This window comes from Microchirus variegatus (genome assembly GCF_963457635.1).
Source record: "Microchirus variegatus genome assembly, chromosome: 9".
In the NCBI taxonomy this organism is placed as follows: Eukaryota; Metazoa; Chordata; class Actinopteri; order Pleuronectiformes; family Soleidae; genus Microchirus; species Microchirus variegatus.
This window is the reverse complement of record NC_139810.1, coordinates 24,328,325-24,351,999: the sequence shown is the minus strand read 5'-3', so window position 1 is coordinate 24,351,999 and position 23,675 is coordinate 24,328,325. Positions and strand designations below refer to the sequence as shown.

At 39.3% G+C, this 23,675-nt stretch overlaps 1 protein-coding gene across 1 annotated transcript in view; it reads left to right on the top strand.

Moving 5' to 3' along the window:
* Positions 1 to 23,675, top strand: part of spryd3 (SPRY domain containing 3) — a gene marked incomplete at both ends in the record, with an annotated part of 46,458 nt that overhangs the window by 6,752 nt on the left and 16,031 nt on the right. Inside the window, one exon of the mRNA XM_083894926.1 lies at positions 14,945 to 15,094. Within this exon, the coding sequence (XP_083751052.1) occupies positions 14,945 to 15,094 (150 nt within the window). The remainder of the gene's footprint in view (positions 1 to 14,944; positions 15,095 to 23,675) is intronic.

The window sequence follows — 23,675 nt, the reverse complement described above, 5'->3', positions numbered from 1 at the left end:
ATTCATTTACCTCCATGTTTGTTTGTGCTGCAAATTCCATGCATGTATCAGGGTTCCTGTAGATTCTTAAAAGGCACTGAATTCATTAATCTAACACATATTTTTGAAGTAATTGACCTATTTTGTCACATCGCACAGATCATAATCTCGAAACCAACAAAGCAGTTATGATAAGATTTCATGTACCAGCCAATGTGTACAAGTTATGGTCTATTTCATGCATTACTGTTTCAAACTTTACACAATGGGAATCAAGACCGTGGAGTCTATTTATACACAGCACGAAATTCCGCTACAAAATAAAACTGCCAACAAATCGCAGGAATTTCCCAGATCTGTTTTACTCCAAGTCTCCAGATAGTGATTTTGGGATTGAGATCAATTATAGTAGATATAAGATGGTTCTTTTCTCAATATTTTTCTAATCACTCTGGTGCAATTTTCAGAAGCGTAAACACAATTGCATGGTTGCTTAATACTGGGAAAAGGTATGTGAACACAAACAGAAGAAATACTACATGTATGGTATGTTTTTTTTAGCATAGGTCTTTTGAATGAGGCAGATTATATTGGGGCTTCTCTTTACTTTTTACTTTTGCATGGTTATTGCCAGTTCCCTGTATTTGTTTTGTAGTCTTACGAGATCATTCAACTGCCTGTTCTTTTGCAAATCCCTCTTTGTTGACAGCTGTACTTAATGCTTCAGGGAATGCTCCAGACACACTAATTTGAATTTGAGTTACTTTGTCCATGTTGCTGTATCATCTTGCCATAACTGGATTTGGGTCACCTAAGGAGTGCTTTTTGCAGATAGCGGTGAGTTTTGTAGACACCGGGTTCAAAAACAAGATTAACAACCGACTATCAGTGAGGACGTGGAGTCTGTTGCCTTTCAGCCACATCATAGCATTGGATTACACAACAGTTTGATAAACACATTTTTTTTTAATCTACACATTCTAATTCTACATATAAATCTCACTGAATCACACTCCTGCCAGCTTTTGTTTACGCAATGGTTGCTACATTGTAATCATGTTAATTGCCGTTATAATTTGTAGTCTTGATCTCCGCCATTCTTTTCCTGCTACGTTTGGTGTTTCATCAACATGGTGACTTTTTCTGCCTGCATCTGATAGTGATAGTTATAGTGCACTATATTTATATAACAGACTTCAGGAAAATACAACCTTCTATTTTTGTGACAACTTCATCTATACGTCTCCTTTTCCTTGTGTATTTCCAGGCTGTCGTTTGTGCGGTGTTGTTTTACAGTACATAAGGTTGGAATTTGCGCTTTATACAATTCCTCAACACATCAGCAAAAACATCAACCTGATAAATACAACAGCACCACAAACTTCAGCATCTAACATGACAGCAGTGTTAAATCCTCTTTGACACAGTTATTACAGGTAACAGGACTAATGTGTTGCATTGCATTACACACTGCAAGGTTTTTATTTGTCTGTTCACTGTAATTACCTCCTGCTTCTGTACTTTTAGAAAATGGTAAAGCAAAGCGTTGCCTTTTTCTGAGCAAATTTGATGTCCATAATTCTCCTGCTGTAGTGCCTTTTCTTGCAGATTTCTTCCATTGACTCTACACCAGATTGCACCACATCTATAATCTTATTTGTTCTCTGTCTGTAAATACAGTGCCAGTTTACATTCTGTCAGAACTAATCAATACAATGTGTTCTCTGACCACATTAGAATTCAAAAGTTAGTCTTGAACAGCACACTGAAAGGCAGAACAAAAACCTGGCTATCGTTAATTACACACAGTCTATTCTGGAAGACATTCTTATACATTACTCATGCATGCAAACACAAAAATAAAACTAATATTGTTTCAACAAAGGAATAGCTGTTCAGGCAGGGTTTGAAATATGCGGGTATGTTGTTGAGTTGTCAGTTTTTTTTTATTTAAAAGAACTGCATATTCTCTCAGGCTAAAGTGTGGGGGGACTGGGACTCAAAAGCATCTGACTTTTTTCCGACTAATTTAAACTATACTTCGTTAGCAGTTGTTCATGAAGACAAGTTTTATTTATCATTCCTGTGCACCTACTGAGTTAGTGGAAGTGGAAGTGCATTTGCTCCAAAAGTGAGGTGAAGTGATTTCTACCGTGTTAGTTTAACATGTTAGCTCATATTCTCTTTCCATCCTTCAATCACTGATGTTTCACCCAAGCCCTTAACAAGAGGAACTTTCATGTGATCACAGATATTATTAGGCTTCATCATTTTTGTAAAAAGGTGACTGCCTTTGCTAAATTTCATGCTGATCTATTCACTCCAGTGGCTAAGAGATTTCAGCCTGCACTAAGTGGTCGACCAACAGGCTGACACGAGAACATTACCGTCCCCATATCCATGCCTTTTGCATGGTAAATTAGTCACTTTCTTAAAATGGCACACATCTTTTTCCATTTTTACTTCAGGCCAAATTGAATTGTCACACAGTGGTTAATAATGACTAATATTTGGCAGAGTTATGATTCAAGGCTGTTTTCTCAGACACAGACTAAACTATGATTCAAGAAGCATGTATCAACCACTTGAATGGAGTTCATTGTCAGAAACCTTGTCAACAGATGTATCATAGTACTGTATTCCTGTTTCCTGCTACTTTACAGTAGTGAACTAAAACATCTTTGTTCTTTGTTGAGGTGTGAGCTTCCAATACCCCCCCCACCCCCTTCATCAACTTCAAAAAGTAACCACAAGACTACAGGCTGGTCTCTTGTCAACACAGGAGAGATGAAGGCCAGGCTGTGTGTGGGTCCCATATGTGGTTATGTGATAAAAGTGTCTTTCCGCAGTCATACACAAACATCTGTCACACACAAACATACAGTACAGAGGCCATCATCTACTCTGAAAGCAGATTGCTGTGGGTGAGAAGGATGATTCATTCAGCAGTCTTGCTCTCTTTTTTTCTGTCTTTCTCTTTTCTGTTTTTCTGGACCAATGAGTGGCAATGGCATGAAATGTGTTGCTAGAGCCAAGTGCCTGGCAGTCCACCAGGTTTTAAAAATTCAATAAGTGGAGTAAGGGGACTCTAAGGAATCTTTTACTCTTTCTTATGTGGTTAGAGGTTTTCACAGCTGGGGCTCTCGGCTGCTCAGTCATTTCAACAGTCCAACAGTGATTTCTTTCTCTCTCCTTTTTGGGTTCTTTTCACCCTCCCTTTTTTTTTTTAGATAAAAAAAGAGAAAAATCTAATGAGCAAGCAACCATTAGCCTCCTGCGATGTGGTGTGGTCAACATTGTGAGGGAGATAATACTCAGTGATGATGATGTCAAGTTCTGACAAGTTCACCCTTAAACACAGAGAATCCTGTGGGACAAAGTGGCAACAGTAGCTGCTTCCTGTAATGACAGAGAAAGTCTCGAGAGCAAAAAAGTGAAAGAAAAGGGAAATGTGGCAGATGAATTGAAATTATAGGAGGAGCGGTAAAGGGAAAGGAGAGGTTTGTTTTCAAGGCTAGAAATCTTTTAGGAGATGGATTAGAATGAGGTAAGATTAGGCTTTGAGAGCAGAACATTATGTCAGCCACAAGGTGGTCACACTTAATTTATGTGTTGGTTTTGACTCCTAATTCACTTCATTGAGTGGTTTTAACCAAGGCTGAAACTGTATTGGTTTGCCTCAAGTTTTCCAAGTGTCCCTCTCCTCTCCTCTCTGGTGTTTTTGTTGATCTCTCCACATTATCTCCCCTCTTTTTACCTGTTTCTTCTTATCTCTCCTCATCTCATTGATTATTGCTTCCTTTCCTCTCTCTTATCCTTATCCCCTCTTGTCCTTGTTTCCTCAATTCTTTCCTCTGTCTCCTGTTCGCTCCATCTCAACAAAACTCCTATGGATTTCAACAGAGTAGTTGTAAGGTGTATATTTTAACGGGCATGGAAACGTTTTCCTTCTTTTTGCACACATGCAGCTTGAAACAGATATTTCCAGTTGTGGTGCTTTTCCGACGACTTACTAATCTATGGTTAAGTTGCCACAGACGAATTACGCCACTGGCTCTTCAGTAGTGTGTTTCACCCTGCAGCACGCTGCAAACATTTGGTCAAAACATTGCAGAAGTTTTTACAGGTTGCTATTTGATAAGTGTGGATAATCACCGTTCCGGATGATAGCTGTCCTTACTGATTGTTAAGAGAGGGGGAAAAAAACAGGGTGACGGAAAAAATTGCTGGAAGATGAATGACTTTTCTGACTGGTATGCTTTTGATGAGGCAGTACTGAGAAGTGCAAAGCCGCAGAATGTACGAAGCAAATTAGCGATGGTCGTGACTTGTCTGCTGCCAAGCCGTCACCTTTGTGAATTGTTTACATAAACGTTTGGGAGGTGGGTGGCCACTCCTTTTGCAGATAAGTGGGTATCTGATCCGAGATGTTTGTCCGTAATCATCATATGTACCTTGTGAAATATTTCCCCTTCGGCTCTGTTCAACGTAAACATGTTCATCAGTTCTGTAACCTCTCATCTCAGGAGTGGTTTTGGCTCAGGAAGTAGAGCGGGTCACCCACAAATCGGTTTGATCCACAACTCCTCTGGTCTGCATGTCAAAGTGTCCTTGGGCCCAATATCCTTGCAAATAGCACCATTCAATTTACCATCTCTGTGTGTATTGAAAGGGTGAGATTCTAAATGCTGAAAACATTTATACGCAATAGACAAATGTCTTTCTTAATCCGATGCAGTTGGTGAGACGAAATTCTCATTTCATTTTTGTCAAGGAGACACATATACTGTATCCACAACCTGGAGAGCATACACTACCGTTCATAAGTGTGGCGTCACTTAGAAATGTCCCTATTTTTGAAGAAAAAACACTTTTTTCAATGATTATGACATTAAATGAATCAGAAATACACTCTATACATTGTTAATGTGGTAAACGACTGTTCTAGCTGCAAACGTCTGGTTTGCTAATGGCGTTAGAAGGCTATTGGATGATTAGAAAACCCTTGAAAACTCTTGTGCAATGATATTAGCACAGCTGAAAACAGTTTTGCTGGTTCTTTGACGAAAGGGCAAACATATTATTTTGAATAAAAATCATTATTTCTAATCTTGTCAATGTCTTGACTATATTTTCAATTCATTTTGCAACTCTTTTGATGAATAAAAGTGTGACTTTTAATGGAAAACTTGGAAAAATTGTATAGGTGAGCCCAAACTTTTGAACGGTAGTGTACATGAATTTAATTTAATTTCTGCACAATCATTTGTCATTTTCAGTGTACCTTTGAATATATGCAAAAGAACAAGCTGATTTTTTGGCAAGAAGCAATTTTTGATTCATCTTCACTTGCATTGTCACCTCTTCACTGCTATTACTGACAGACAACTCGGCTTTCCTTTCAAACGGAAACAATGAAGAGCTGCACTCAAGTGATTTAAAAGCTAAAAGCAACACGAGTGCAGCATAAGAAAGTAAGACGAACATGAAATCTGAACCACAAGAGTGAAAAACTGTATGCTCCCTGAAAGTGATCTTCAAAGATTTTTATTTGACTTTAACTTTCTGAGAGCAGTTTCTATGACAGCCAAGATGAAACATCATAATGCAATTTTTGGTTGATAGTTAAATAAGTACTAAACAACTTTAAAACAAGTGGTTCTTGTATTAGAGGTCAGGACCTTTTGAAAGGAGTCGCAACTTGTGAGACACCACTTGGGGCTTGTGCGATGATTTTCAGAGAGGATTGAATAATTGTAGTCGAGTTTCAGACAAAATCATGCATACAGAAATATGTCATCCTCTTGAATGTCTTTGTCCATGTGTAACCCCTGAGGTGATTATTCACCTATTCATACATACATACACACACACAGGTTTGCACAGCTGTTCTTTGTAGGACACTACACACACACTCTTCACTCTTTATCAGTAAAGAAAAATAATTTTGGTCACCTGACCTCAACAAATAAAGCAGCAGCTTTTCCCCCTGTGCTACTCTGACAAATGGGTTGATTAATCCGTTTTCAAGAGCAAGGCTTTTGTTTAACTCCAATAAATATATTGTTCTTTCTCCAATAGTCTGACTTTTTCAGTGCTGTAAGATCACGTTTGCATTGAGGGATTTATTTGTCTTCAGCAAACAAAACATGTTCCATAGTAATCCACATGAATTATGATCCTTTTCACTCTCATGCTATTGCGCTGTTGTTTTTCTTTAGAGAGGACACATTTGGCTGGCTTTCCATTGTGTACGTGCGTGTCGGTATGAAAACAGGTCTCCAATCCCGTGCCCCCTTGTTGTCGCAGCAGTTGCTGTGCCCACCAAGTTAATCCCCTCAGCTGCAGATTAGTGAGTCGACAAGTGGACAACCTCTCGAGTCTGCAGTTATCAGTTTTTAAGTATAGTGGCACTCCTTCACAGCCCACATCTAGCGTTCTCTCCCTCCCCTTCTTTCAACCACTTCTCTCCATGCAGAGATTAAAACTGTTTTTTTTTTTCACTTTATGACATTGCTGCCTCTCCTCTTCTGCCTCAGTTTCAAGTTTCAGTTGCAAGCTTTCACTAATCATCATTGCTCTCTTATTGGACTTATCTATAGCAGCTGCCAGAACTAGCTGCAACCAACACCCCTGAAAGCTGCCTGCTTCCTTCCTTCCTTTGGGAACAATAGCCATGAATTTTAAAATGACACTAGGATGAAAGTTCACAACTGTCTCATTTACAGTAGTTGCTGTGTTTGCAACCTCTAAGGGTTTACTAGTGGCACTTCCATGGTTGGCTCCAGCTCTCTGACCTAAACATCGTGAGAAAAGAGGAATCGAGAAATATATCACTCTGAGGAGGGTGAGATGGCTCAAGCGGACGCTGACTGAGAAGGAGTAGACCTCTGTTTCACAAGAAGACCAATGTGAAATTTGATTTATAGTTGACAGAGAGTTAAAAGAAAAAGATGACAATTGATTTTGTTTCTGATTTGTAGATCAGCATCTTGGTTCACCCTTTGATATCACCACTTCAGCTCAAGACACACTTTTGCTTACATTAAGGTATAGAAGAGCACTTGAACTTATCTAAAAATAAAAGCAGACAAGTTTACATTCATTCATACATTCAGATTACATTCATATGGACAGAACTCAAGAAACTCCTGATATTGAGTGTATCAAAGTGGCCAGCAGAAATGAGTCATACTTTCTGATGACATAAGGCATCAGCCAATGGTAAGAGTCCAACACATGGCCTGTCAGTCAGTGGTGTTGCAGTCAGTCAATTGTGGACAGATTTAAAGGGCTGGACCTTGCGATGTGGTGTGTCCAACGAAATGAGTGAAATCTCTTTTATCATAGTTAATGTGGACAAACATTTATGCTTTTCAGACGGTTTGGCTTCATTCTTTTGGGTCAATACAAGTAAATAATATCAAGTGGACAGGGTTTGCGATTACTTAACATTTTAGTTCTTGTTTATTCACTTTCTGTGTAACAGAAGGCTGCATACATAACTTCACTTCAATGATATTGTTTTGCCTGTCTCTTCAGCTAATTGGGAGTCTGCAGTTGTGCAATGCTATCATTCATACAAAGTGGTGATTGTGGTGAAGTGTGATTGCTTTGCTAAATGTGTTATTGAAGTCTTTTTTTTACGACTTCCTTAACATTATATTCAATCTCAACAATCTTCCCTGTTTTCGGAGGCTTGTAGCCCAAGTAGATCTATCACAGTTATAGTGGTCTCTTTGTTAGTACTATAGCCCAGACATGGCCGAATATGTTTGAGAAGATACGTCTGTCTCTGTTTTGCCGACGGCATAGCATAGTCTTTGGTCGGGTGCAATCCTGCAAAACATCAATTTAAGTACATTTTCAATTCAGAAGCCCTTCTTTATTATCATCTGCACTGTAGCTGTTGGTATTTGTCACCAGAAGATGACACTGCTCTACTGTTATTCACTTATGTATTGTTCTTTTCATTTTTCAGTCTCCTCCACTCTCCTTCCCTAAGATTCCAATTCAGTGTTTCACTGGGTTTTGATAGTTTTATAAACACTCTTTGAGGCTTTCACTGATGCAACTCATTTGTTTTCAGCTTTGTTGCACACAGCTTGTGGTAAGTGCAATTTCTCTGGAGGTGGAGAATTGCATGTGTGTGTCTTTGGGAATATACAAAGTTTTCACTGAAGGCAGTTATGTTATTAATGTAGCTGGAAGAGAGCAGGAGAATTATACCTTGCAGCCACAATTGGGGATACTTTGTGATTATTTTCAGAAAATGATTTTATTCCACGTGGACTGTATGACCTATACTAGCACTATTTGTTATTGTCCTGTCTATTTTTTCCAAGCTTTGTGATGATTGACAGATACTGTTAATGCTATCTCATCCTAACTTTGGACATCCTCAGAGGTGAGAAACTACACCTTAAGCTGCTCTTTCAATGTGTCTGTTGGTAAACACGTGTGGTTATATTTCGAAGACTTTCTTGTTGAATCCAGTTATTAATGTCGTTTGACAGCACATTTTGTTCGCAAACACTCTTTCTTCAAAAAAGCAGTCGGAGAGCGCAGACCTCCACCAAGGCATCTCAGCCCCCCCCCCACACACGTATCACACCCAACATTTAATCACTTGTTCCTAGTCCCATTGCGGACATTTCCTGAATTTCATCCAAATCCGTTAGTGACTTTTCAAGTTATGTTGCTAACAGACAGACAAACTCTGTCGAAAACATATACCTCAACAACACTAAGATGCAGTTCTTTGGAACCATAAAGTGTAGCTGAATTTGTTCTCTCACCTCTACCCAAGATTAATCTGGGCAACATTTTCTAAGCGGTGGTAATGGTCATAATACATGGAATGTATTAAAAGGTGATGAAAAACTATGCTTGGCCCGTGAGTGATGAGGTGTCAGTGAAGGCCAATAATGTGGTTCACTGTTCTCACAGGTTTCAATGGAAATCTCTCAGGACGATTGATATTTAAACCTGCAAAGAGCATTCAGACCCTTAAACTTTTTTCTGATTTTCCTTCAGTTTTATATAATATTATATTTCACCGTCTCAAATTCCAATAAAGGTTCCTGTGATCCACACTGGCCTCTGTAATGCTTAAATAGAAGACTTGCAGACCAGAACTCTTCCTAGGACTAAGCATTCAGAGCAGAAGGGCCCTGACAAGAGAGGTGACCAAGAATGCAATGGCCATTCTGGTTGGCATTCAGAAATCCTATGTGGAGACTGGAGAAACTTAAATAACTGACAGTGCACTTCACAGATCCATGAAAGCTTTCAATGTTCAAGATTCTCTTTTTTGAACCCAATATTTAACAGTTTCTAATTGACAACGTCTGGAGGACAGCAGACAATGGCCATCGTATGTCTCCTGCCATACCGGCTGTGGTATGGTGGGTGGGAGTTACATTCTGTGGTGATGACTGGACTAGAGACTGGACAACCGTTACCCTGGGGGAAGCTGTACTAAGAACAAAGAGACGTCCAAAATGAAAACCTGACTCAAAGCATTAGACGTGGCTTTGGTGTGGATTAGCTTTCTACGTCGATTTGTACCCAAAGGTCTGTTGGGGTCTGTGTTTTCCATTTTCCATGGTGGTCTGTGTGAACTAGTTGTGTGTGCACGGACTGAGTGTTCTGATTTGACAACACTTTCTTTCACATTCTTTTCTTTTTTTTGTCAACAGAGACATTAGCAATCAACACTTGGTTGAGGTTATGCGAGGAGGTCAAACCGATTCGCACATGCACAAGCATGCAACAATGAGAAGCGGCTCTTCATGGGGTGATAGAGTAAATATTTCCTTCCTGAACTACACCTCACGTTGGTAATTGCAGGTTGTTTATTATTGTCATATCATTGATTTATATTTAGTTCTGAGGCAATGTGCCACCCTCTGAAGGTGATCGTAATATTACATGACTCCTTACATCTTTGAAAAATAACATTTTTGAAGCTTAATAATCAGTAAGTTTTTTTGAAATTACACAAAAGTGTTCACAAAGACCCTGTGCAGACCTGGTATTAAGATCTCTCCTCAGTGTTCCGATCACAGCCAGATCTGGCTAAGTACAAGTCTGAACAGCACCTAATGCATCCTCAGATACGATCACAAAAAACACATTTGGAGATGGTTTTGAGGACACATTTGGCCACATTCCTGAGTTGTATGAACATAGTCCATCCTCAGGATGGCTTAACTGAACATCTCTGACTGGGGGTCTCTAACTGACAATAGTGTCACAGATTTTTACTCCAATCTGCATCCATATGCATTTACATCTTGAAAGTTGAATTTTCCCATAACCTTATACAAAAATAAGCAGGCTTTTTCTGCATCTAAACGTACATCACTGATTTTATCTGTTCTAGAATATGCAAAGTCCTGTTGTCTTGGGTCTCTCTCCGTGTGCTCTAAATTGATGAGTTTGGGTAGATGGGTCAGTTGTACATATGTACAAAAGTCATGGCATGTTTCTTAAAGGTAAATCCAATAGTGTTCAGCCTAATTGGATGCATGCCAACATTAAAACACACTCTCTAAAAGCAGTGATGACTGGGTAGCTGTACTAATAGCTGCTGCAATGATATTATGGTGATTTTCAGACTATTAAGATTATTAATTTTGGTTCTGTGCATAAAACAGCGCCGGATTGACAGATTTAGCTACTATATGGCATCGAGCCCAAGTAAGAGATAAATTGCAGCAAAAAAAATCACAACTTGTGTTCCAAGGCAAAGACCCACTCATATATTTTCCAAATTAAAGTGGCACGTTTGGCCCAGATCTGTCACAGTTTTATGTCCATATTTAAGCTTTTGAGCACAAAAAGTTGTAATGATTTATTGAGTTAAGATGTAATGGTGAAGAAAAAAAGGTATAAGGCCAGGAGATGAAATAAAAGTGAATACTATAAAATACTTTTATGAGGACCACAAGTGAACAGACAGTGGAAAAAAAGTACTAGAAGATGCTGGGAGAGTATTTTACGCTGGGAGGTAATAGTATACCTTTCATCGAATGCTGAAACCCTTCAACACTCCGTTAATGATGCAGTTCAAAGGCTGCATCATTAGCACAGACAGTGTTGAAAACAAAAACTAAATATTGCAAGATATCTAAAGTAGAGGTCCTTTTATTTCAGTTTTTACCTTTCTTTAAGTACTTCCCTTAGGTGTGACAGGAAGCTGGCAGGACCACTCTTTGGGTGTTACATCTGTTTCCCAGGCAGCAGCTCAACAAAACATGGCCTTGCACACCACCATCACCATTCTCCCTCACTCAGAATTACAGGAGCAAGAATGCAGAGGAGAAAGAGAGGAAAGAGAGTCATCGTCGGCTCTCGCAGTGAGACATGTTTCGCTCAAGGCTACGTCTCCTTTTCTACCCTCTTGTGTCTCTCTCTCATCTTCCATTACTCAGCAGCAAGAAGCAAGAAAAAAAAGGTGTGACTGAGTGTACATCAAACTGAAACTCTTTACTCTTATAAAAGGGAAACTTTTTCTCCAGACATGAAGGTGCAGGTGGTTTAGGAGACAATTAACAGTACCGTTTGAAACAGTGGCAGCTATTCAGACAGCTGAAAGCTCTGTGTTTGCATTGCAATGAAAAATGTGTAGCAATTTCTCCTTTTAATGAGCTACTATAACAGTAACGCTGGCACTCTGCTTTGTGATGAAAAACCTACAATTGCAGGTTGTTGCTCTTGAAATCGGTGGCTATGACACCACCCAAATTTCACATTACTCACAGCCTTTTCGTTTCTGTTGAAATTTGTGCCGCTTAATGCAACCAGACTGACATCTACATGCTGATGGAATTATGTAATTGTCGCCACAGGCATGCGTGTTTAAGTCCTGTTCTATCAAAGACTCTCTATGAGTTGCTGTAGATATGGTGGAATCATCTCATGGTGTCTGTCTGCTCTGACGTCAGACAAATTAAGTTCATGAAAGGCTCCAGGTAGAACGAACATCATAATGAACAGTCAGATGAACGGTTTGTCTCCATCAAAGAACCCTGCGGCAGTTTTCATCATTAGACCAGATTAATGTTTTTAATCGCCCACGTTATCACATGCAAGGTGCACATGCACTTGGGCGGGAGCGGCAAACGCACGTTCTTGCCACAGTTTCAAGTTGTTCCACTGTTTTTAATTGCATTTCTTTTTCTTGTCGTCATTATTTTATCTGCAGCAATGACAAGTCAGCTGTTGGACACAGCCAGGAATGTTGAGATTTCAGTTTTGTTGTACAATTATTAACCAATTTAATGTAACCTTGTTTAATACAATCTAAAAACATAGCTCAGCTCATTATTGTCACAAAGCTGCTGCAGTAAAAGTGAGTCTTTTAAACGTAAGTGTTGGGGCTATTTTTCAGTGAGGTTACCGGAATTGATTCAATATGCAGCCACAAAAAAATGCTTTTCAGTTTGATGTATCGTCAAGATTAACGCCTCAAATGAAAGTTTTTCACCACATTAACTTCTTCTAATTGTCAGTTTGATGGCTCGCTAGGCAACCGAGAATAACAAAAAAAGGAAAATGGCAATAACTTGACACGCAGATGTTGAATAGCTATTCCCACCAGGTGTGTCCTTCAGGTATCTGGCTAGTGAAACTTAGCACACCCAGACTTTGTTACAGCCACACTCGCACACAAACACAAAGGCTTAATAACAGAAGTAATTTTGTCCACCCCCACCTTGTCTGTCATCCTAGCCTTTCAAGGCGGGGGCGTATTCTTCATTGTGCACATGCTCACACATTCGCACACATAGACTTACATGGCATGGAAACATTGTTCAGCCTAAAGGCTTTGTGGTTGCCTAGCTGCCCACTCACCTGTACCCACCCATCTACACCTGTTTAGATGCTTAAGATGAAAATAGAAGAGAAAGTAATTACATTATCATCAGGTAGCATACACGGCGTCCTAAGTGGGTTGTTCATACTTGCAGAATAGTCACCATGGGCGGTTCAGTGAGTGTTGACTGGATTTGGAAGTGTCAATCTATCATAGTGCCCACTCACTTAGGGCACACTTGCAAAAGCAAGTTGCATGGCTAAGTCGCTCACCTCTTCGGATCCTGCCCAAGCTTGATCTGCTGTGACCTCTTTTGTCTCTGTCTAGTCTTTCCACCTTACAAAGACCTGCATTTTCACTGCCGCTGTTTTTTTTTTTTTTTTTTTTTATGTCATGCAATCATGCAGAAACTGAAAGAAAGAGGCAGCTTGATTAGACACATCATTGTAACAATCTAAAATCAAAGTGATGTGAGATTTTTTTCACAGCAAAATGGGAGACATTGCTGCATTTAAACATGCTTTTCATTTATTCGGCAGGTTAACAACTGCTTTGCCTTTCTAGGTAAGAATGAAAACTGTTCTGTCAAATCTTAAAAGAATGTCATCTCTCTCCTCTTTGTGCTGGCAATTGTCACACTAGGGTGATTTCTCTGTAGAATGAACATATATTTGAAGTGTTGCCGCTACCGTAAGCAACATGTGTTGCACAGTACTTGCAGACAGTTGCCGTTTTATCCACCACTATTTATACCACCGTCATCATGGGTAATATTAAAGCGGTCAGAGTGGTCCTATGGCACATATATGTTAGTTATGGAGGTCTACTTACATACATTAACTTGTTTTTATGGTCAAAAACCTCCTAGTTGCTGTAAATGAGCATTGTTTTGACAACGTTTAAAAATGACTTTATCACAACTCCCCGCCGCAGTCCCTTTTACGCCTTTGACCCAGAGTCAGAAGACACTGTCGCAAGTGAGACACCTCCACAATGGACGTTCTTCTTCTTCTGCGGTACAATGTATGCAACCAGATGTGCCCGGACTAGTGCCCGGAGCAGGAGGATCCGCTGTTTAAGAGAAATTATGTTTTCGTAACCAGAACAGGTTTTTTCAGAGATCTCGCTGAGCCTGAGATTACTATACAACACAGCGTTCTCAGCAGTGGCTGAACTGTTTGTTTCGAACCTTCAGGGCTTCATAAACGAGGTAATGGCGCATAAACACACCAAAAAAACAGCGTTAATTGGAACTTCCGGTCTAGTTCCGCTTTAAATCAGAAATGCTCCCACACAGGATAACGAAACAATGCTGCTGCCACATCCTCTATCGCCGGCCCTCCTCCTGTGTCTTTTCTCGCCATTTCTACAACTGACTCTCAGCACTCAACACTTCACGCCTCCACCTTGTACCAAATGTAAAAAAAAAAGAGAAAAAACTTCACTGGGTTACTGGCGCAAGGCGTGAGGCCCAGTTATACTTAATCCGTTTTACATCTCACTACCCTACTTTTTTTTTAGTTGGCATGGATGTAATGAACGGGACACACGTGCCCCAAACCGTGACGTGTGTACTGAACGGTACAGATTTTGTTTTAAATGATCCGTTTCAACCCGGATCATTTAAACCCCCAGTGTTCATGGTGTTGCACAGTGTTGTTTTAAGCTAAATGATAATGACGGCATCGCAGCACACATTTGTTTTTGCTTCAACTTGCTGCCAGAGGTGCAGGTGCCTGTTCAGATTTAGAAAATTTTGCTCTAATTAAAAAAAAAAAAAAAAAAAGTTAGAGCTAGGGAAATATTTAGTGCCATGGATTGTTTTTTAACCACAAAATGTGAAAAATGAATTGTCAAATTAAGTCTAAAATTCCAGCAGGACTACTTATAAACCTTCACTTCTTGTTCATTCCCCCTAATGGCTTGTGACACATGATGTGAAAGGTAATATGACAGTGACTTTGTTTGAGATACTCCAGGTTTTTTTTTTATTTTTTTTTTTATTAACGGACTCTTAACCAACAGCATTTGATACTGATCTCCATTAATATTTTGTCTAACATATTTGTGTTGAATCAGTTGTTTTTCTTTGTGTGTATTGCATCATAACCTCTGACTCCCTCTGTTTATTGCCTTTCTCAGCTCTTGGAGTACGTTGGCAAAGGAAAGAGCATCATGGACGTGGGTTTGGCCCAGGCCCGTCAGCCACTGACCACCCGCTGTCACTATTATGAAGTGGAGATCGTTGATGCTGGCGAGAAGTGCTATATTGCGCTGGGTTTGGCAAGAAGGGTGAGCTTTCTAAGAAAAGAGCAACTTTTGACAACTTCACATGCACCTACACACAATTTTGTTTTTATTTGGCCCATTTCCCCATATATTTTTCCACCTTGTCATATATCCATGTAGTCATATAATCTAGCTGAATGTGCCTATGGGATATGTAGTTCATAAATAAGATTATTTCCTATAAGGCTGTTTCTTGCAGTTTGCTTTATTACTCATTTATTTCTTCTGCTTCTCTCATTTCAACAAGTAGTTGCTAATAATATACTAATTATGGGAACCTTTGACAAAAGTTGACCTGAATTGGGAATAAGCAGACTATTATGTGCACACATGTTTCTCAGGCCCTGTGGTGGGAATATTGTGGAAGAGTAGCACTGCTCCTATACTTATTAAGGTAGGATTCCCCACATGTGTGCTAATCACATTGTATGGAGACAATTTGATGAGAAGCTACGTCAGTAAAGCCTGTTTATTGGGCACAGACTTTTATAAGCCTTCTGTTCTTTAGATTCTCACATTGGCACACCTTTATATATTAGACAGCTCTGGGCCTGCTGCCATGCATGTAGAAAAGTACTGGACGTCAGTCTCTGTGTTCTTATTTTTGTTTTTGCTTTTGGTCCCAAATTCCTGTTGGAAAACATGCTTTTATGTACTCTGCACCTGCGGCATGGAATACATTACAGGGGGACTTGAAATTTACTTAATCAATTTAATTGAACATTTTTAAATGAAGGAAGTAGAAGTAGACTGCACAAGAGGCTGTTTTTAACTTGCCTGGATATGAAGCCTCAATTATTGGAATGTGATTGATTGTAGTTCTTTTTAAATTCAGACTCCCCTTTTCTGTGTCCTGTCTTGGCCAGGTCTTCCTCGAAAACAGATTTCAATCTCAATTGGACCTTACTGGTTAGATAAAGGTTAAAAGGGTCCTTCCCTTTTTTCCAGCAGCTTAGCCATTCTCTTTGGATCTAATGAATCTGCTTTGGGTACATGAAACACTTCCAAGAGGAAAATACAATTAGAGAAATTTTTACACCTCTCATTTGAGCCCTCATTTCTTTTTCCAAAGAATGCACATACGGTTCCCATTTAACGCTGCAGCTCTGCTAGTGACTATTACTATGTTTATCTGCTTTGAAGAGTAAAACAGACAAACCTGTAGCTGTTATGGGACTGACTGCAAATAATAAACAGCAAGAGATGCCAAGAGTGAAAAGAGGTCAACATTTCAATCCGCTGCTGCAAGGATGTAACGTAACAGTCGCTCACAGGACATTGCACCAGTTTTACTGAATCTTCCTCATTAGCTCATCAGCTTATTAGAACAGGATTCAGCTTGTATGAATGTCCTTTCTCTTATATAACTATTTGAATTACAATTTTAACTTATTTTATTCTTCTGACCAACTGCCTTTGACAGTATGATTAGTGAGTTTTTTGCACCGTGTCAGTTTAACCTCCAAAGTGTTTTGAGTGTGAAATATAAGTGACTGCCAAAGCCAAGGCATGCGAAGAGCTGCCAGCACTGACTCTCCCAGGTTCAAAACTGCTCCTTTTAATAACAAAAGTAAATGATGAAACTTGTACAACATATTTCAAGGTATTGGAGGCAGATTATATAATGCAGAAACAAAGGGACACACAGGGCACTGAAGAGAAGTAGACAAAGAGGGCTTTACATGAATACAGAAAGAATTGGCTGAACAGAAGAAATATACTCTGGCTACGTTCATACTGCAGGCGAAATCAGGATCATTTTTCTCATATCAGATCCTTTCAGGCAGACTGTCCAGACTGTTGCAAGTGATCAAATCAGATTTGCGTATCCAGACATAGCCAACCGTTCTGCATGGATTGCTTTGGTGACAATCTACCCATATTTGTGGTGTGGCTTTCATACACGAGTACAAGACAAATTAAGCTTGTATCATCTTTCTCTCTTAACAATTGCCTTGTCAAGTTGTCATGTAGAAGTGAACAGTATGAGTCAGAGCTAAAGGATTCAGGAAAAAATACACTGATATTTTTTCCAATATTTAATATGCATTTTTTTTTTAAAAAATATTCCTTGTCTTCTGTTGTCTTGGGGTGCATTTTCTGAGAAATTAACGTGTCTAATTCATACAATTATGAATTGTGTGCTAAAAGGCTATCAATATTATACACAAACACAGTAACTCTCAAGCCCTCTCACTCACTCACTCACTCACTCACTCACTCACTCACTCACTCACTCACTCACACACTCGCATGTACTCGCTCATACACACTCACAAACTCACTCACTCAAAGTCACTCTCATCCACTAACACACAGACACGCCCACCCACCCACCCACAAAATACAAATACACAAACACACACTCACGAACACAAGAACGCACACACACACTCACACACTTGCTAACACACAAACACACTCACTAACTCACTCGCTCACATGCACAAACACATACAAACAAACACTCACTCATTCACTCACTCACACACAAACACACCGTCTCTCTCACTCTCTCACTCTCAGACACAGTCACAGATGTGTGTTTTTGTTGTCCAGACAAACTAAAACTACCTGACTAAAATCTAGATACACAAAGAATCTGTACAATCAAAACAAGGCCTCAGGCTCCATCCACACGAACATGTTTACACCTGGTATCCAAAATACTTGTTTTCAAACCCCAAACAAAAGAAGTAAGTTATTGAAACCTGAATGTTGATTGTCTTGTCAAGGTTGTTGAATTATGCGAGTCCGTTGACATCTACTTTGAGACAGCCAGGAATAATACATCGTTCATGCTAATCACATTATCTTTGTTTATGGTGATGTCCGCCATCCTACCGTCTGCCAATAAACTGGTGTTGTGATTAGTGTTCATCTGTGTTTGTCTGAGGATCAAATATTTGTGGCAATGGCTCTTAAGTTTTAAACCTTTGGAGGATATCTCGCTCTCTCTCTGTCTTGAAATCTGAGACTTTGTTTTGCTTGAGGATATGCTGCGAGAGCCTGTCATGTTGTCACTATGAGGCTTTTACAACACTGAACATTTGAATGCTCTGATGTTTCTAGTCACTTGTAAATGTAGAAATGGACAGCAGCTCATCCAGCTGGCGCTCATGTGATATTATGTTTCCAGTTTAGAGCTGCAACTAACGATTATTTTTCGTAATCTGTCGATTATTCTTTCGATTAATCGTTTGGTCCATAAAATGTCAGAAAATGTTTTAAAAAAAAAACAGTGTTTGTCAAACCTGGAAATGACGATGTTCTCGAATGTTTGCTTTGCCCACAAACCAAAATGATTCAGTTTTAATGATTTCTTTGTTATGTGGAGCAAAGAAACAAATAAAAATATTCACATTTAAGGAGCTAAAACAATAGATTAATTTAGTAATCGATTCAGCTCTAGTCGTTGTGATTATGACAGTCACAAAGTGGCATAGGGTGTGCACAGGTCAAAGACGTGATAAGCTCAAGATTAAATTAGTTTATTAGCATTTGAAAACTTGTTTAAAAAAAAAAACACATTCAAGCAAAGTCTTGTCCTATCAGTTTAACTTGCTGTAATAACCCCATGTTGGAAAGGATACAGACACAAGCATAAGTCCATTTTCTGCAGTCTTTTAAGCATAATAAAATCATACAGTATGCACATATGATTCTATAATCATAGTCGTATGCACATTCTATCGACTCAAGTACTAACTGGAGTCTGCGCTGATGTGCAGTACTGTGTACAGTAAGTCTCTGGGCACCACCAGCTGTGTTGTTTTTATGTCTGTCAAATTCTGTGATCATTGGCGTTCGTTAATTTCGAACCAACTTTTCAATCCAAACTTGTCAATTAGTTTAACTCGTACAACGTGTATGTAATGCTCGAGGATGTCTTGAAGAACGTGGCGTAATAGACCTATTTTCCACAGCGGATATTGGTCGACATGTAACAGTAGTTACCCGTGACATTAATTAGGTGCTATTGTTCAAGTGTAAGGGTAGGTCAGACTAAATACTTTAACCTGTAGAAGGTAAAACTGATTTTTATTTTATTTTTTTTATTTAAAAACTGCATACATTTACGGGATATGTTCCAATTGACTGATTGAAAAATAATTATACTGTGGCCATTAGAGCTTTGCTAAAACAACAAATCTAATGGTGGTACATAGTGCTGTATAAAAGTACATATGCACACAAATCCTCTCAGTTAAACAAACACATATGGTGCTCCCATGGGTGAGAAAGAAACTGAGTGGTGATAACTCCAGTCCCATTACCTCCTCAGAGTTCCCCTGTCCTTGCTTTTTTTTCTCCACTACTTTTCTCTCCATCTGGTTTTCATTATAAAGATATTAAGCCCAGTCCAGGAGAGGTGATAAAGCACCAAATTGAAGGCCTTGGGTAATGACTGTTTACTCAACAGCAGTTGTAGGTTTGCAAGCAGGCCTGAATAGAAACACAGATCCACTCATTAATACCCTGCAGACTGCCAGATAATTCCTGTCTCTGTCTCTCTTTCTCTGAGTCTCCATTTGTTGTGTTTCTGACTACAGGTTCAAATTGAAACTCACTTTTCCTACATTAACAAATCTCTCTTCCTTCATACCAACTTTATTCCTATTTCTTGCAGATAATTGCACCGTAAACATTTATTTTTAAAATGATATGACATGCTCTGTGTGTGTGTGTGTGTGTGTGTGTGTTAGTGTGTGTGTGTACTGTAATCATCCAACATTGCCATTTTTTATACAAGGTGCATCCATATTCCTATGGAGATATAGGCAACATGTCACTCATCCTATGATGTCACATAATGGTAATAATTTTATGGTCAATATAAACTTGATATTGTACTTCTAACTGCATTCGTTGCGGAGATATCTTGACAATTGTGTTTTTTGGACTTTATTTTTTTAACTGACGCACCTCATTTGGCCCGTTACACGCGATACAAGGTGGACTAACTGCTGAGCCGCCAGAGCTGACATCGCGTAACGCATGTACACACATACACTTTCATAAAAGTACACATATTGTGCACACAAGATAAAAAAAAAAAAAAAGTTATAAAAGTTTTTGGAACTTTATGGTCCAAGTTCTGTCTTGGTTCTGTTATGAGGGATCCCTTTGATTTGTGTATGTGTGTGTGTATGTAATAGAGGTGATCTTTATGCCTATTGGCACTTTTTCACGACACAGTTCCAGCACGGCTCGACTCGGCACCCTATGTTTTTTGTGCTTTTCCATTAGAGACAATACCTGGTACCACTTCTGGTGAGGTTCCAAACAACCTGAGCTGATACTGGTGAATTTAGCGTCCGCACTGCTGAAAGCGGTTATTGTGAACGGCGAGCCACATTACAACCCCTTCCGCCAGGCGGTCATGCAGGACATACTGAACGATTCTGTCTTATGATGACTCCGCCCACATTGAGGATTTTTAGAAATGGATAATGATACCAAACTGAGTAGAGTCGTGACGTGCCGGAACTGTATAGTGGAAGAGAGCCATTCTTTTTTTTGCGCGATTTAAAAACATAATCTTTCACCTTTGTATCGTCTCTCTGCTCTCTCTCTCTCACACACATACACACACACACACTGACAGCTGATCCCCCTGCCTACACTCACAGCGCATGCAGCCTTTACGATAATACGAAAAAGTCCAGAGAGGACTTTGCCAAAGTGGAGTTAAGTAGATAGCATTAGCTTCCTAGCACCTTCAGGCACAGCCCAGTAATAACATTATCGCCCTCCCTTTTGCCTGATGATGAGCCAGCTTCCCTCACGTGGAGGATAAAGCAGAAGACAATGAATAATATTAATTATATATATATATATTATTAAGCCCCAAATTCAGCATGGGTTACCAGCATCAAACCGGAGTTTAACAATACAATTTCTCAAAAAAACAATAATTTTATTGGGGACCCTTTGGATTTCCTTGAAACCCATACAAATCAGCACCAGTGGGTCCGGGGACTCACTACATTGAAAATCTATCAACATCAGTGGCCTTTAGTCATCAGCTCCAAAAACTCAAACAAAATTAAGTAGAGCTAACAGAAAACTGTAGCGTTTTTCCAGCTAACCCAGTCTGCAGTGTAATTAGGTCTCCTTTTTATTGCTTTCATAAAGGGATCTCTGTCTAGACAAGTGCTTTAGCTCTGTCACAGAAGTTATGCTGTACTATATTATACTAAACTTCACTCTTGTTTCATCTCTTTTTCTATCACTCTTCAGTTGATTTGTGAATTGGCGAGAGACCGCTGCGGAATGCTTTTCTCTTCCTTGTTTTGGTTACATAATTGCATACTTACATGTGTACGCTACAAAGTTCTCTTTGTCTGCTTAAATACATTTACATTATACATTTTTTGAATAATTATTTATAGCAGCCCACCACTGCAGAGCAATTTAGAAAAAAAAAAAAAAAAGCAAAGTAAATCCATTTGATCATTAAGACTGATGAAAGCAATGGTGAACTCTGGTGAAGCAGAGACCAGGCTGGATCAGACATCACCAATTCTAATTTCTATTTGGTTCATTCATGTTCTGCATGATATAACATTTCACTTAGTCATCCCCAGACATGTAAGTAATTCACAGACAATCATACAGGTCACCATCCACCAGAGCTGCAAATGTTGAAGCAGACTTTAGTCTTGTTCCCCATGACTATTGGATGTTTTCAAAGATGCCAAACTGCTTGATATGTTTGAATGGATTTAAAACTGAGTGTTGTTGTAGGATTGTAATCTCATGGCTGTTTTGACCCCACTGTCTAGACCTGACAGGACCACTGGCTTTCCTCTGTTCTGTCATTCCTCTGAAGATAACAGTCTTTTTAAATGTACAGCATGCATATGCTTGGTATGTTGGTATATTGTTTTTTTTTGATCCAGTACACAAATTTGTTGCTAGGCTGCGGGACAAAGAGAGAGATCTAACTGTAGTTATGAGGTGTAAACGTGTTGCGGGATAGATTTTTGTGTGTCTGTGTGTGTGTCTGTGTGTGTGTGTCTGTGTGAGCGTGTGTGTGCGTGCGCGTGGGGAGTAGTAAGGTAGAAGAAAGTCGGGAGATGGAAAATAAAGCTACTTAAAATAAATTTAAAAAACAAAATGCAACAAAAACCCTCATGTACTGAAAAAACTAAACAAAAAAAAACCTCCATAAAGATCACATCTATAGGAGTTGGATGGAAACATGTAGTATATCTAGGTGCCGTAGTTATTATGTTTGAAAAATAAAGAAATATGTGGTTCATACAACGGTATGCACTCTTACACAGAAACAAGAAACATAAGTGCACCAGTGTCTGGAATGTTTCTAGAGTGTTTCCTCTGTCCTTGTTTACCCTGGGACCAAGTCCCGGGAACAGCTTTCTTCCTCTTCCTCCTGTGATGCAGCAGTTATTCCTACATTTTTTTTGTGTTGCTCCTGTGAACCTGTTTATTCTAAGTGTTAAATGTAGTTTAAAACAAAAGATGTTAAGATCACTGTGCCAAGGCCTCTGATTTGGAAGGTGCAGAGCTTGGAGAGTACAGCAAAAAAAAAGGTATTTTAGGTCATGAAATGAACAGGACATTAATCAACAATTAACAATTAAATGAATTGACAATTCTGATAAGTATTGAAGTAAATAGTTAATATGTTTTCAGGTCCTTAATTGTCAGCTAATCTTTGTAGTTTCTTATAAAAATCCAATACTATGACAAATAAACTTGTCGGTAGTGGCATTTACTTTAAAGCATCCCTGTGTTTAATGACAGCCTCTTAGAGAGTCCTGAATGTAGATTGTTAGTCTCTTGGCTCTTTGGCCACTGAACAGAACTAACTCTGAAGCAGGGGAGTTAGTGTGACAGGAACAGTCTTTTGATAACAAAGGGAGTTAATGGTATAGTATGTAACTTTTAAACATGACCAAATGTCTATGGGATTCAAACCATTGACATAAACATTCAGACAATGCCTATCATTGACACATCAGCTCCACTTGACTCTGTGTTTCTCAGGATAACAGCCGGACACGTTGCCGGATGACATTCCTGCGCTACGAACAGGAAGTGATAAAATGTATGTTGAAACAGACAGAGGCAATAGCATTGTGCTAGTGCAATGGTTGCAAGCAGGTTGGTAAACACCAATAATTGCCCATAGAAAGTTTAAGAAGTGAATTCCACTGCTCAAAAAAATTATTTGTTTAGCACTTTGTCGAGATAAATGCTTCTTTCCCTGACCTGCCTCTGCAGCGCTGCTGTATACACGCAAACACTCCCTCATTCAATTCAGGCATTGCATGACAGAACCTGTTTTCAGATGAAGATGCAGCATGCAAATAATATTATATTGTCACTTCACCCCGTAGAGTGGGAGCGAAGTCTTGTTTTTGGTGGCTGTGTGTTTGTCTGTCTGTTTGTTTGTTTGTGCTTCCACACTTGCACTTGCCAATATGACCAGCAGAGGCCGCCAGAGGCTTGTTGCGTGAATGCGGTCTGTCAACTGAACTCTGATTACCTTGTTTCTGTTTGTGAAGACCAAACGGAGGCTAGAATAATACGATCAACGACAACAACAAAATAA